This window comes from Esox lucius, chromosome 12 (assembly GCF_011004845.1).
Source record: "Esox lucius isolate fEsoLuc1 chromosome 12, fEsoLuc1.pri, whole genome shotgun sequence".
Classification (NCBI taxonomy): domain Eukaryota; kingdom Metazoa; phylum Chordata; class Actinopteri; order Esociformes; family Esocidae; genus Esox; species Esox lucius.
In genome coordinates, this window is record NC_047580.1 from 4,796,429 (window position 1) to 4,812,944 (window position 16,516).

Sequence of the window (16,516 nt, forward strand, 5' to 3'; positions counted from 1 at the left end):
CCAATATCTCAGACTGGCCAATAATAAGATAAAGATGGGCAAAAGCACACAGATACTGGAAAGAGGAAGATGTGATGGTCTGGAGGTGTTTTGGTGGTGGTAAAGTGGGAGATTTGTAAAATGTTTCCCTTTTTAGGGTAAAAGGGATCTTGAAGAAGGAAGGCTATCACTCCATTTTACAACACCATACCATACCCTGTGGATGATGCTTGATTGGAGCCAATTTCCTCCTACAACAGAACAATGACCCAAAGCACAGCTCCAAACTATACAAGAACTATTTAGGGAAGAAACAGTCAGCTGGTATTGTGTCTGTAATGGAGGGGCCAGCACAATCATCAGATCTCAACCTTACTGAGCTGTTGTGGGAGAAGCTTGACTCTATGGTACATAAAACATGCCCATCAAGCCAATCCAATTTGTGGGAGGGGCTTCAGGAAGCATAGGGTGAAATCTCTTCAGATTACCTCAACAAACTAGAATGCCAAAGGTCTGCAAGGCTATAATTTCTGCAAATGGAGGATTCTTTGACAAAAACTAAATTGGAAGTACACAATTATTATTTCAGTTAAAAAAACATTGTCTTACCTTGTCAATGAATACATTCCCTATACATTTTGCTATATTTCCTATTTAAACACATTCATGTAAGTTTTCATGGGAAACAATTACATTTCTTAGAGACCCCAAACTTTTGAACGGTAGTGTATAGGCAGTCTGCCTTGTGACACTCCGAATACAGCCTTTGGTGATGGAATATGAGTTAATCCCTTTATAATCACATCTCATGTCCACCAAACTGTTACCTAAATCGAACCAAGAGTATCATAGAGAATAACGGAGAGAACAATCCCATAAATGTCCCTTTAAAGCATCTGTCTACATACAGGAAGCAGCATCTCCATTTTGAAGTAGTCGTGTTTTTGGTCTGTTTATATGATCCAATTGAACATTACTCCAAAACAGACATCAGATGGGATCAGCCAATGCAATTATAGTATAAGTCCCAGCTAGTTAATTTCTTTGAACTGGTGGAAACCCTTAATGGCAATGTCCTCGCTATACCGTTTCTCCAAGTTGGGTCCTCTTTCCATCTCAGTGAAGGTTACATGACAGCACATGCAGATGATATAGAACATTTTGATCATTTTTTTGATTGAAAGTATGCTTATTTTTTTTTACTGACAACAATTCATATACATCAAAGGGCTCTAAAATGCACTGTTGTAATTGTATTCTATTTGTATGTTGCCTAGAATAATGACAGATTTTAGCGTTAAAACAGTCTTTCCATTTATCTTATTAACCTACTCCCACTAACTATAGATCTGAGAGAGAGAGAGAGAGGTTGGGAATATTTGGGGTGGTATAGAGGGGCTCAGCAGAAGGGTAGAGCGGGACAAGAGGTGGGTTGGTCTAGTAGAAGCTCCCTCCGCCTCCGGGAAACGGGTTTCTGTCAGTGTAAGTATTTGGTGTTTCCTCACGCACACCCTGCTACAGTATTTAGCCTGCGAACCGCCACGCAACATCAGCTGAAAGCGCAGAGAAGAAAGAGCCGTGTGAGAAAGCTCTTAAAGACCTTTCAGGATATAAGGTTGGTTAACTTTTTTACAATAAAAATCTGACCTATATATACTGTTTCAATTTCGTGTTGTCATCCCATGATCGAGTTATTTTCAACAGATAGCCTAATGTTATAGTATAGTCTATAAATGTTATGCCAGTTTAATCACAAATATGTTTTTTTTAAGTATCATTGTTATTGTAAGTAGCAAAATGTATCTCTTGTAATAAGATTCTGAGGTAGACTGGATCAATATGACCCAATTGGTAGGCTATATCAGTTTGGCAAAAAAAAATATACATGTTTTGGCTAAAGTATAATTTTATTGAGTAGGTGTTTTTACCGCGTTACCTCAGTTAAATCGCCTTGAAGGGAAATGCTGGGCAATTTGACCCCACTTTCTGACAGTGCCAAAACTGGTGGTGAGACGACGGTGTCATGCTGTCCCTTGACCTGCGGCACTGCTATCAATGTAGTTCACTAACAGGCTATTCAGAAGCGCACGTTATATGAAATTCATATTTGTTGTCTCAAGCTAACACCAACTTATTATGAGGAATGCTGCAACTGACTGTGTATTTTTTCTGACACTCTTTTGCACGACAATAATTATATAGCCTACATTTACTCGCGTTGACTGCACTGTAGCCTAGTTACTTCTAACGGCTTATTGGCTCTATATTTATTGTGCACTTGCTATTGCCATAAAAATCAACTGCCGCGCACGGAGGGGGAGGGGGTTATAGTGGAGCGTGTATGTGACCACAGTCGACCGAGGAGAGCGGAGTTGAACATAGGGCATGTTCCGTGACGTAGGTCGATGAAAGCGTTCCTTCGAAGACGCAGATTCGCTTGATGCTGAACGACAGTCAGTGAATGAAACAAAAAACGGGAAACATGAATCTCTTGGTCACTTGCTTGTTTTTCGCCGGTCTGTCCTACCTTTACGGCACCGACCTACTATCACTTCTACGTATTTATGTTGCAGAGTGGGTCCTCGGCGCCTCAATGCCCGAGCCAGAAGCTGCGTTGCGGACCCCGCAAGGTGTCCCATACGCCGACCTGAAGCATTTCGTAAACGCCGACGGACAGCACTTGTTTTCCCGCTACTGGGAGCCGGATGGCCCCCCAAGGTCAGTGGATGAAATATAATGTGATGTCTAAAACGGCACGTATTGTGTAATCGATAAGTAATAGTGGATAAACGAAGAAATCCTCAAAAATCGACGAAGAGTTTGATTTAATTTCTTGAGGCTACTCCTAAATGTTTTAAATTTTAAATAATATTATTAATATATATATATATATATATATATATATATATATATATATATATATATATATATATATATATATATATTATATAAAATGGTAACTGCTTTCAGTAATATAACCAAGAGAATATCAAGTACTTCAACGTTTTCCATACAGTGAATTTTGTATACTAGTCTTTTATCTGGCCCCCTGCCCCCTCGCCCCATAACAACCACCTAATGTGGAACAGACTCTCCACCAGGATCAACCAATACAAATAGGCACTAGTGTAACACCAAACCAGGTCACTCACCTTCGCTCTAGAAACCTCTGCCTGGGATGTTATGTGCAAATACTTCATGTATTACAAACACAAACATACACAGACAGATATACAGTTTACGCTGGTCCTGTGGGCTAGGCTGTAAAATGTCACTGATGGCGCATATGTGTTAATCAAGGTACCAGTCAGAACAGTGGCACAGCACGATGTTACAGATGACACAGACCTACATCTCAGACAATCAAAACAACAACCTCAACAGGCCTGCACTGCGGTCTAACGGCGGTTACTGTGGCAACCATTCATCTTCCTCAGCAGCACAGTCCTACTACAGGCAATATGTTACTATGGTTACCATCGGGCCCTAGTGTACTGTTAATTTAATTACCTCTTCTAAAAGCAGTTGGGTCAGTTTATTTTGTACGGGCTATCTATAGTTTACGCTGGAGGCTAATAGCTGGCATCTCAAAAAAAGCAGAAACCAGGGCCTTCTGGTCAAGTCGTGGAATGATACATAAATATGAACAGTTTGTGGAGAAATCAACGAGCTATTCTATGGATTTTCCACTTTATGTTGTTGAATTATCTGATATCCAGGCCCAGGGTGTATATTGATGGGAATAATATAGAAATGAATTGCTTACTAATGTGCTGTAACATCAGCTACATGCCATGCATGACATAGCAGAGACAGGAAAGTGGGTGAAAGGTTCCAAGAGAGGGGAGGCTACCTTTACAATGATTGACAGGTCTATCGATAGATAATCTGAGGGCTGTGAACCAGTGAGACCTGAGATGGTCTGCATGTTTGCTACGCACAGACACACACAAACAGTCCGTGGTTGCTAAGTGGGTCATTCTACTTTCAGCTTCATTCATTTAACTTCCATTTTCTCTGCTTGTCACTTGCTCAACATATTTCCTCTGCTACAGTTCTCCTTCTCTCTCTCTCTCTCACACACACACACGCGCACACACAGACTCATTCAGATACAAAGACTTGCTCCTGTGGCTGTTCTGGTCAGAGCACCATTTACTTTGCTCTCTGTCGTCCTGCCGGTTTTGCCTCATTTCTTCTGTAGTCATAGTTTTGCCCCTGGAGTGTTGAGCAGCTCAGTCTAATATGATTAAGATGCAATGTTTAGGCCATGGCCCATAGATAACCTCTTCCTCTCCCTAAATTAGAGCACGCATCTGGAGATTGAAATGTCATACAGATTGACCAGTCTTATTGTGTTTGTCAGAATCAATCCATCCCTAATGGATATCAATCAGTGTATTCTGTAATACAGAGTTCAGTCTGAGCTCTATTTCATATAGAGGATTATCGTGGTCTCTCGGGCTAGAGGCAGCCGGCATTTGATTAGTCTTGTCCTAAGATACATTCTGGGGGACAAGTCGGTTTCAGATTCCTGGGAGAGAGAGGAGGAGAGGAGGAGGGGGAGAGAAAGAAGGGGAGAGAAAGGGAGAGAGAGGAGGAGAGGAGGAGGGGGAGAGAAAGGGAGAGAGAGGAAGTGGAAATGGTGACACTCCACTCCCCATTACCAAGACAGTGAATATACTCGCCACAATCCACTGAGATTAGCTCTAGAAGTCTTACTGTTCCATGTGTTTTGGGAACACTACGTTCACACAAAGGCGCTCTTTCAGAAACTCCTTCTAAGCCAACAAGTGCACAGGAAGCGCTAGCTAGCTGGAGGCTCTGAAATAAGAACGAGAGAATAAAAGAGAGGGAGAAACTAGAACAGAGAGACTGCCAATGAAGCGTAATGAACAGCTTCTCTTTCCCTCTTTACCAATCCATTCACTGTCTTCTTTTCAACCAAAGTTTCTGAACACATTCATGCTAATTTCTACCGATGGAACGCTTCGCAAAGTTTTGTAAACTGGTTAAAAACAGGATCTAAAGCCACACTGGCTAGCTGGGTTGGTGTGCTGCTATTTTCCCTTGGGTCTGTGCCTATTATTGGAGACTCCTATCTTGCCTGCCTGGTTCCATTGAACTCTCTGTCCCGTGGGCACACAAAAAAGTAATGTTTGTGACAACTGCTACAACTGGAGGACAAGATGTGGAATGCAGTGTTATGACAAAACCCCTGCATTTTGATCGTAAGGGTGTTCCCACTGAAATTGGTGAGATCAGAATCTACTTGCTGCATGATTACATACTACATGAACTACAGCCCTTAAAAACAGAGATCTGCTCCTGGATAAAAGTGAAATAATCTGAAAGGAGGCCCAAGAGTGGCACAGAGTGGTCTTGGCTGGAATCCCAGTCATGGCATACCCACAGTGCCCGGGTGCACTGCTGAGGGCAGCTCATACTGGCTCAGGGTTGCCCGGTGGATGCTTGATTATCTCATTACTCACTACAAGTCTCCAACTTCAATACTGTTGTGTAGGTGATGCAAGGACGTAAAAAGCCGTTTGACCTGATGAAATTCAGAGGGGAGAAAAATTTGGAAATATTGGGGAGGAAAAATATTTTTTTTAAGTAAAAAGTAACATATTTTATCTGACAGCACTCATAAACTGATTGTAATCCAAGCAGTTGTTGTTTTAATGCTTTTTTAGTGTATGTGCATGTGAGTGTGCATGTGAGCACAGTGTGACTTACCGTTTCTCATGTCCTTCAGGGCTCTGGTGTTTGTTGCCCATGGGGCAGGAGAGCATTCTGGGCTGTACGGGGAGATTGGCCAGACCCTAAAGGAGCAGTCCCTCTTTGTCTTTGCACACGACCATGGTGAGTCAAACACCCGGAAGCACCTCTAAGCAGAGGAGCCCTTAATTTTATGGGACAGACATTTCCATCAAAACACCACTGGAAACATAGCCTTTCCTGCTAGTAAAATACCCATAGAAACCTTTACATCAAAAACGTAATACCCTTACAACGTTTTTTAACGTTTGTTAACGGTTTGGAACCCAAAACGAGTGTCACTCAGCACAATAGTAAAATGGAGCAGGTCCCAGGTGAGTTGCAAAACACCTCTGAAGTCTTCTCCAAAAGACAGTTGGAACTCAGTGTTATGAGTGGCTGATCCATGTTAGTGTACATCGCTGCACAGACACCTCCGGGTACTTCCTCATGAATCATTCATATTTTATCAAAGAGAACTGACATGTATTAAAAATGTATTGTTATTAATGAGGATAACATTAATACATATTCTGTTTAAGGGAAATTGGTTTATGTCTACAATGGTTTTCCATCGTTCTAAAAGACATCACTGAAATATTCAACTTGGTGTGAGTGACACATAGGAGCATGCATACACACACGCTAATATGCAGACACAGCCTTCCCTGCAGAGGAACAAAAAGAACGGAGCATCACCTGACTGCAAGGCACCAATGAGCTTCCATTGCACCAGTATCAGTGAAAGCTATTATCTCTGCAAGTGGGAGAGGAATGAGCGTGAGAGAGGTGGGGGGAGGGAAGGATGGAGAGAGAGGTAGAGGGGGAGGGAAGGATGGAGAGAGGTAGAGGGGGAGGGAAGGATGGAGAGAGAGGTAGAGGGGGAGGGAAGGATGGAGAGAGAGGTAGAGGGGGAGGGAAGGATGGAGAGAGAGGTAGAGGGGGAGGGAAGGATGGAGAGAGAGGTAGAGGGGGAGGGAAGGATGGAGAGAGAGGGGGAGGGGTGGGGAGGCAAGGGTGGGGGAGGGGTGTGAGTGTGAGCGGCACATGTTCTGAATGTCGAAACTAGCTGGTGTTGTGGTGCCATGGAAACGCACCTTTCACATAGCCTGTGCAGCATTTTCGGCGCGGGGTCTCAGAATGAACAGGTGGGGGGAAGGCTAGCATGATAACATAGGATAGATTGACATGTAGGGAGATGGAAAAAATGCTCCCCCTCTGTCTCATCAGTCTCCTCCGAGCGGAGAGTAATGAAGCAGAGAGTGGGCAATTTATTCCTCCCGTCTCCGTCAATTACAGTGGTCCCTTGTCCTCATTTCTCCCGATCCACCTCTCTCCCTCCATCAGTTGGTCACGGCCAGAGTGAAGGAGACAGGATGAATATTAAAGACTTCCAGGTGTTTGTCCGAGACTCCCTTCAGCACATTGACTTGATGAAGGGACGACACCCCGACCTGCCCGTCTTCATCATCGGACACTCTATGGTACGGTAGCGTCTGTACTGCCCTCCTATATATATATGTATATACTTCCGTAGACAGACACACACCATACATTTCTATGTAACGACTGCTGACCATTAAGGTGAAAACAGAAATCCGATTGGCTTGAAATTTACTTGAAGACAAACATTACTGAGAGTGAAACATCATAGAAAGGAATAAGGAAGTCCTATATGGTTTAGATGGACAGTGCAGACCATTCAACTGCTCCAAAAACACACTTCTGCATTGGTGGGTCACGTTTTTCAACACTGCAGGCTGCTCTGCTGGAAGTCTTTCTGGTAGAATTACATGGTTAATTGTCTAAACAAATAGCTAGCTATACATTTGATAAATCTGCAAACAAATGAACATGAATCGAAATACAAAACACACATCTGGCTAATTCTGTTTGTCTAATTCAAGGCTAGGTCCTATAGTCTTTCATGCTTTAAAGGACTATTTGTATAAATGTGTACTTTTTCTATGCTAATGCTTCAATGTCCGTTAAAACAAACTCAGTATCTTTTCATTCATTAGCTCTTAGCAGAAATTGCTAGCTAACTTAAAACACTAACTATTTGGATAGTATGCACAGAATGTCCTACATTTCTTGATCTAGATGAAGAACATCTATCTCAGCCATTAATTACATCAATGAAAGTTTCTGAACACTGAAAGTTGAATTTTCCCACCCTACCTCAAGTGCTTAGGCCAAACATTAGAACCTCTCTGGTACTCTATCCTCTGTTCGATTAGATTTTAGATACAATGAAGTCAATCTGAGACCTGGGTCTCATTTCCAGCTGACCCATGTGGTAAAGCAAAAAAAAAAACACAGTAGATATATGAAAAACAGACATTACAAAAGTAGTCAAATTGAACAATAAAAAGGTCAATAATATGTCCAAGCTTTCAATTATTTTACCTGCTAATGGTAGGCTGTGTGCTTTCAATGTCTATCTTTGTAAATATCTAAAGGCCAAGTGAGGCCTTAAAAGGCATCTTAGTCTCCCATGAGGTATTCAGCATCGCAGGCGTCATTTCCTTTTCCTGATGTTCAGTCCTGTCTCAGTTGGATTGTTGTGCTGCACCACAGCATCTGGTTTGTAAGTCCACCAACAATGAATCCAACTTGTTGATTAGGGTTACACATCAAGAAACATCCTCAAGGATCCCTCACTTTCAGTCCTCTGTAATAAGACAGCCTTCCACTAGGCTTCATCTGTTGTTTTAATAAAACCACTTGGTTTTGCCAAGGCTGAAACACAAACAATTTTTGTAGAGTCAATGTTTAAAATGCCTAAGCGTAAATATTATAAGAGGACGTTTGGGAATTGGGAAGTGATTTGAATTGGTCAATCTGAGGTGTGAGGTAATGTTTTGGCAGTGCACAAGCATGTGGGATTCCCAGATACCGTGATCTCCATTTAAAGTCATTTTTAGTCCAGGAGTATGTTCTGTGTCCAGGCGACCGGCCCTGAATATACAATATACAAAAGCCTGCTTAGAATCCAATTCTTCTAATATACTTTAATGTTTGGCAAATGGGACATTTCCTGTGCCATGGCCAAATTCCACCAGGCCCTGAACCAACACATGGCATGCTTCAGATTATTTGAATAGCTTCTTAATCCGGATACAGGGTAGTCAGATTCAGGCGGTTCCGAATCACCCTTTACTACACTGACCCCTGATGACGATGGACCGGTGCCCCTTGTTGACCTCACTGCCCTTAATTCCCTCAACAACAAATACCGCCTACTGTCCTACTGACCATACCCTGTGTTACCCTGGAATCAAATCCCCACAACGCCTACTGTCCTACTGACCATACCCTGTGTTACCCTGGAATCAAATCCCCACAACGCCTACTGTCCTACTGACCATACCCTGTGTTACCCTGTAATCAAATCCCCACAACGCCTACTGTCCTACTGACCGTACCCTGTGTTACCCTGGAATCAAATCTCCACAACGCCTACTGTCCTACTGACCATACACTGTGTTACCCTGGAATCAAATCCCCACAACGCCTACTGTCCTACTGACCATACCCTGTGTTACCCTGGAATCAAATCCCCACAACGCCTACTGTCCTACTGACCATACCCTGTGTTACCCTGGAATCAAATCCCCACAACGCCTACTGTCCTACTGACCGTACCCTGTGTTACCCTGGAATCAAATCTCCACAACGCCTACTGTCCTACTGACCGTACCCTGTGTTACCCTGGAATCAAATCCCCACAACGCCTACTGTCCTACTGACCATACCCTGTGTTACCCTGGAATCAAATCCCCACAACGCCTACTGTCCTACTGACCATACACTGTGTTACCCTGGAATCAAATCCCCACAATGCCTACTGTCCTACTGACCATACACTGTGTTACCCTGGAATCAAATTCCCACATTACCTACTGTCCTACTGACCATACCCTGCGGTTGTGATTAGTGAACCACACAGACCTCTGCTGCTCAGTGACCAGTCTCTCACTCGCTCCAGTTCTGTACTTACTGAAAAATTATATTTTTCTCCCCTCCCCCCTCTAGTTTGGTATGTCTGACCGTGTTCAGTATTCCACTTCTTCACTGCCTGGCCTTTATGTAATGTCACTATGTTAGCTCCTTATGTAACCGCAATCAAAGTCTTCATGGTCCCAGGGGATGCAACACAATGCAAGTATTCTTTCACTCATTACGAGAGGGGGTGAGCTTGTGCGTGTGTAACTTGTGTGTAGTGTGTGTGTTTGTAACATTTGCATGTGTATTTCTGGTGAAGGCCTCTCTTGGTCACATCAAGTTCTTAAAGAACCTCTATGTTCCCCTTGCTCAGCCTTGGTGCTCTACACCAGTGGCCTCTTTCACTTTGTCTGTTTCTCTCTTATTGTTTCTCTCTTTCATTTCATTCTTATCTCACTCTGACAGGAGTACTCACCTCTGAAAGCCTCTCTGGGTGTGGAAGGCAGCTATCCAATGTAGCCTACTATGTATCAACCTTACCCAGAACATTCCCAAACTATCTCGGAGCATTCCTTCTCAGGTGTCTACAGCTTATAACAGTCAGTAGATTCATCTGAAACCAGCACTGGATGGGATTTGACTCAATTAACTTATTTGTGGTCTCTCTTGATGAGTTATTAGGGAGATAAACAGAATTATAGCTTATGTAGAATGACAAAATATAGACAAATTCTTTCAGTTAAATTGTATGGTTTTTGCTGTATAGATTCTGCTGTGTTTGCTATGTTCAGTCCATTTGTGTAAGTGGATTGTTTTTATTCTCTGGTGGGAAAGGTTTTTTCTCTTGAGGCCCCAACTCTCATGAATATTCAAATGTCTGACAAAGACAGGGGAGACAAAAAAAATGTTCAGACAAATTGGCCTCGCAAAAAACATTCTTGGTATCCGTGCCAAATTGATTGATTCAGGGAAGCTGTTGCGTAACTCCTCATTAGCTTACCCTCGCTTATGGGATTTAAATCACAAAGGATGTCACAACGTCTCCCTCCATCTCCCCTTTATCTTCAGGGCGGTGCCATCTCCATTCTGACGGCGTGTGAACGACCAAACGACTTTGCCGGCGTGGTTCTGATCGCGCCCATGGTCAGAATGAATCCAGAATCTGCCACGCCCTTCAAGGTGGGTTTCAACCATAGAAATAAGATTTAATTCCTGTCCGCCTATTACCTACATCCTCTTTAATGGGGATGTCTGTTCTAGGTATTTCTATCATTTCACCAGAACCCAATCCACTCATATTTAGCCTGTCACCATGTTTACCGCTGCATGCCATGAATCACTGCTCTAATCTGTATTTATTCTTTAAATGTCCATGGAATCTTTATGGATGTTCTCTCTCTCTGTGTATTCAGGTGTTCCTGGCTAAATTGGCCAACCAGATTGCTCCAAGTCTCTCGCTGGGCTCCATTAAGTCAAAATGGATTTCAAGGGACCAAAAGCAGGTAAGTCTGGTCTTTTGAATGTCTGTGTGCACTTCCATTCTTATGTAGAGTAAGATAATAGAGCAAATTAGTCGTTATTTCAATATACATTCTTTAATTAAAGACAGCCTCTTCTGATATTTATAATTTAGCTGAATTGTATTTGACACCCAAAGGATCCGGTGATAAAAAAAAATAATCAGATCTGCCTTAGATCTGAGGTCGACAAGATCCAATCTCTGCAGTACATCAGAGATGAAGGAGAATCTAAAAGCAGTTGTGTCGGATATCTACTAAAACCCATGATCTGAAAGATTCATCATGCATGCTTTCGAGCCGCACATGCCTGACATATTGTTAACAGCTTAGCATTTTCATGACATCACTATTCTTTATAGTCAACACAAGAAGGGTGTGTGTGTGCTAAAAACGCATTACATGTCTCTTTCAAGAATGTGCTGTCTGTCTTCCAATAATATGTGCACATTTCTTTTTGTATGTAACCATTTGCTTGGGCACACATTTAATTACCCTAGCTTGCTTGTGCACAAACAAATGCTTATAAAATCACATTTCAGTACATTTGAGTATTTCTTAGTATTTCTGTAGGCTAGTAACTTAACTCAGCTTCAGAGCTTCTAAAATGATTTATTTTCATCTCACACAGAAAATCAGCAGTGTTTCACTTCCAAAGGCTGTTTTAAAAGACAATAGTTTTGCGTGTATTTACTTTTTGACTGTCCTTCTCTATAAGCCTGACCATTGTAAATTGTAGGGTACCTAAACACTTTCCCACTGCACAAATATCTGTCCTGACCTCATTGGTATGAAAGAAAAGCCATTCGAAACAATGTTGTAATAGGTTATGCAAGATTATTATAATGATAGCTCAAACCGAACAGAAGCAGAGTGATTAATCCTGAAAGAGCCTATCCTAACTAGAATGTCTTGCAAATGTGATTTGTCAAGGAAATGTATCACATATCATCAGGAGATTTTATTTTCCAAATGCAACACTGATCTTTTCCCCAGAGGCAATGTATTAATCTGGCAGGAATTAATCAGAGGGGTACCTTACAAAAATCTGGGCCAACCAACAGCCGTCCGACCAATCAATTAAACGGGTCAACTGTTAAACAGTTTAGTTATTCAAAATGGACAATGTGATTGAATGGACAAAGAGAGGCGCCAATAACAGTTGAGGTGTGTTTATGTAGACATATGCTCTGGTATTTGAACACTGTTCCACAATAGACTTGACTAAGATCCAAGTTTTTGTCACGTCGTCCAGTTCTGTGTCTACACCCATAGCAACTAAAATAAGGAGGCGATAGACGACAATGGGTGTCTTATGGTCACGCCTCCCACTCCACAACCTGTTCTGTCGAGGTAGTGCTCTAACCAAAACAAATATAGGTTCAGTTTCCCATTTGTTAACTATTAAAAGCTCTAGCATATGGCTTCAGATAAACAATGACCGTTAGATAAAATGTAGTGAATGCAATCAGGCCTTATCTTAGTATTTCCATCATGGGTTGATAGTGAGAAAAGCCATGCTAATGGCCATGCTAATGGTAGGTCCATGCTAAGGGGAATGCTAATGGTAGGTCCATGCTAAGGGGAATGCTAATGGTAGGTCCATGCTAAGGGGATTGCTAATGGTAGGTCCATGCTAAGGGGAATGCTAATGGTAGGTCCATGCTAAGGGGAATGCTAATGGTAGGTCCATGCTAAGGGGAATGCTAATGGTAGGTCCATGCTAAGGGGAATGCTCAGCGGTTCCTTCACCCTGCAGGTTGAGGCGTATGACGCTGACGAGTTGAACCACCATGGGGGGATGCGGGTTTCGTTCGCCACCCAGCTGCTTACCGCGACTGAGCAGATTGAGAGACAGCTCCCCGCCATCACCTGGCCCTTCCTGGTTCTCCACGGCAACGCGGACAAGCTCTGTGACATCACAGGGTCACAGATGATGTTTGAGCTGGCCCCGAGTAAGGACAAAAAGCTCAAGGTGGGACTTGCATAGTACCAGATACCAACATGGATATGATGACCGGTGTGAACAGCTCAGATACAACATAATCTTAGCTGATGGACTAGTTGGAATTTTTAGGAAGGAAACACTCTTATCTGCTCTTGAACTTTTCTTGAACTTCTCAATTTTTCTGCCCTCGGCCTTTATTTGTTTACTAATTCCAGACTGTTCCAAATCCACATATCATCATCATTTGTCACACTAAACAGATGGTACCAGATACAGAGGTGAACTAATAGTATGTGCGTGTGTGTGTGTACATGCTGCATCTGTGCTGTCTTTCTCAGGTGTATGATGGAGCGTACCATGCCCTGCACCATGAACTGCCCGAGACAGCGGGATCTGTACTGAAGGAACTCACCGGCTGGATCTCTGAACGTCTCCCGGCACCTCCTTCACAGAGCTCCTAGTCTCCTTCTCCCCCTCCTCAACCCCTAACCCAAACCTTGCTCTCTGCGCTGTATTATCACTGTATGAACCATAAACCCTAACTACATCTGTAACCACAGCTGACATTCTCTAATGCTGACAGACCAGTAGGCACCTCTGGCTATACGCCAAACCCCTGAACCCCATCCCTGTGTTTCTGTCTGTGAGACCATACAGTTTAGGCTCCTCCAGGGAGAAGAGTGAGTCCCATCGAAGTTTACCTTAAGGTCCGTGACCTTTTACCCCCAGTTTCAGAGTAGGGACGTGCTGATTTCCTAGGCTGTACATTAGGGACGGTAGCTGAACCCCAGAGTCCATGCGATATTGACTAGTAAATATATTAGCCATATCTCCTTGTCATGACTTCAAACAGAACCATGCTGGGAGATGGGACAGCAGCAATTCACAGAGGGATTTTTTTGTCTCCTCCTGTGTAACCACGGTGATCATCAGCCTGACAGAAACGTGTCGAATTCCCCCGAGGCTGCGTTGTTCCCTTTTCTGGGTTGCCGTGGAGACAGGTGGCCTTTGTTCTCTTCTCAATATCTGAGATCCTCTTTTAATAGAGTCAAACTACTTTTTTTTTACACCCAACGCCCCTGACTGCAAGACAGCTGCCCCTGGTGGTAATATATAAAAATGGCAGGGTTTAGCTGGCTGCAGTTCAAGGCAGAGAAGCTGCCGGTTTCTATAGCAGCTTCTCAGAAAGACCCAATGAAAAAGAGGTTATGTCCGTTAGAGCTCTGCAACAAAACCAGTTTTGTCGTTACAGTTGATGGCATATAAATAGACAATGGCATCACGTCGCTGAAGTTCCCTATGTGTTTAGAATGATGACACGCCGAAATGCATCATCTTGATTTATGGGTGTTTTCCCAAATTCTGCATGACTTTAGGTTTAGTTAATAACTGCATTTATGTCAATGGGAAATGTTCACATACTTTATCGAATGTATTTCTAATGGGAGAGTTTTTTTTAAGCGAGAGACTGTTGAAACAATTGGCCTATACTTTTGAGCATTTAAGTGAAATTCAATTTGCGAGATGATTTATGAATAGACTACTGTTTGTAAATTGACTTCCTAAGATAAAACGGTTATATTTCAAGGCCATTTGGACCATAGTTACTTCTTTATCAGGGTTTGGTTTGTGGTCTTAGACTTGGGCAAAATTTGTGTGAACCCAATGGCCAGTTTTTAAATTATACAGTTTTAGGAATAATATACTAGTTTATTTTCAAAAAGGCGGAATTTTTTACTTTTGAAACCAAGCACTTATTTATAAATTTCACATGTCAGACTGCTCATAGAGAATGGAATAGATAAAAGATAGTACAATATGGAAGACATAAAAACGAATAGTCTGTGTCTACGTACACTTTTATTTATATTGTGTACTGTATTGGTATATGCATTATATTGATGTTTTAAAAAGTATGCATGTGAAATGGAACATAATAAGATTTTTATACAATAAACAAGTTACTTCATTTTTTTTATTGTGCATTCAGGAATAATACCTGCTAACAGAAGTTGATGTACAGGACTGATGTACAGTAAGAAACTGAATGGCCCTTTCTACAACAATGTTGCTGATATTTTTGCACCAGAGAGTGAAAACATTGTGAGGACAGTCTTATATTGTTACAAGTGCATTCTTGTTTCTACCCAAAAATATGAATGTTGCCATTCTACTGATTCTCAAGTGTATGTTTCATGGCATACACAAAGACTCAAGGTTTATAAGAATTGCCTTGAAGCCCAATCTGACCAAGAATGTACTTGAACAAACCATATTTCTACAAAAAGTAGAGTTTATTTTAGTATGTGATCTGTGTTGCTTTGTGCCTTATTTCAATGAACTATTTGGAAAATAACCATTGCTCTTTGGTCCCTAAAGATTTTGCTGTAGGGCTTAGTATGCATCCTCATGTAACTCACGAGAATAGTCCAAGCCTCACTGCAGTCAATGTAGACGGGCCAATCAGATGAGTTGTCACCACTTATAGTAGGTATTCTGTGTGGACTTGTTGTTACATCATTTTATTCCATAGATGTGCTGCAGAAATAGGTCAAATAGATTAATACTTTGAAATAGTTGAATTAGAACCAATGACATAATCCCAAAAGGGCAAACTACAAGCTGAACTGAGTACAGCGCTAATAAAATATTTGATGTCAAATATTTTATTTGAACTGTACTCAGTTTAGCTTGTAGGAGTTTTTTTTAAGCGAGTGACTGTTGAATCAATTGGCCTATACTTTTGAGCATTTAAGTGAAATTCAGTTTGCGAGATGATTAATGAAAAGACTACTGTTTGTAAATCGACTTCCTAAGATAAAATGGTTATATTTCAAGGCCATTTGAACTATACTTACTTCGTTATCGGGGTTTGGTTTGGGGTCTTAGACATGGGCAAAATTTGTGTGAACCCAATGGCCAGTTTTTAAATTATACAGTTTTAGGAATAATAGACTAGTTTATTTTCAAAAAGGCTATTTATTTTAATAGTCTTTTTTTACATTTGAAACCAAGCACTTGTTCTCATTAATAAATGACCAAGGTCTGGTTTTGTTTACATGCAATATGTTGCAGAGAGACTTATGGCAGATGTTGGACTTCTTAAATGAAATGTTAATAAACTGTTGTTTATATTCTTTCAACTGAATAAATGTGTTAACACAAACGGCTGTATATAATGTATGATATATTGAAATTACTTGTGATCACTAAGAAAGAAGCAACTGACTACACTAGCTAAAACTTATTGAAACAATGTTATAAATAAACCTTGATTGTTGAACTCTGACATTGTTCTTAATTCCTTTTTTAAACAAAAAAGTTGTTGGATCACTAGGATAACCCAGGTATGTTATTATTGTAG

General features: G+C 41.6%; 1 protein-coding gene across 2 annotated transcripts; it reads left to right on the plus strand.

Moving 5' to 3' along the window:
- Positions 1–1,410: 1,410 nt before the first annotated feature.
- On the plus strand, positions 1,411–16,441 carry mgll (monoglyceride lipase). Of its 2 annotated transcripts, XM_010895836.4 has the most exons (8): positions 1,411–1,594; positions 2,553–2,697; positions 5,738–5,844; positions 7,087–7,223; positions 10,756–10,866; positions 11,100–11,189; positions 12,964–13,179; positions 13,491–16,441. In XM_010895836.4, exons 2-8 carry the CDS (start codon positions 2,573–2,575, stop codon positions 13,611–13,613), a joined length of 909 nt encoding a protein of 302 aa, XP_010894138.1. In that variant the 5' UTR covers positions 1,411–1,594; positions 2,553–2,572; the 3' UTR covers positions 13,614–16,441. The 2 variants fall into 2 exon arrangements, with proteins under 2 accessions (XP_010894138.1, XP_012992027.1); XM_013136573.3 differs by lacking the exon at positions 1,411–1,594 and having other exon boundaries at positions 2,310–2,697.
- Positions 16,442–16,516: the final 75 nt, after the last annotated feature.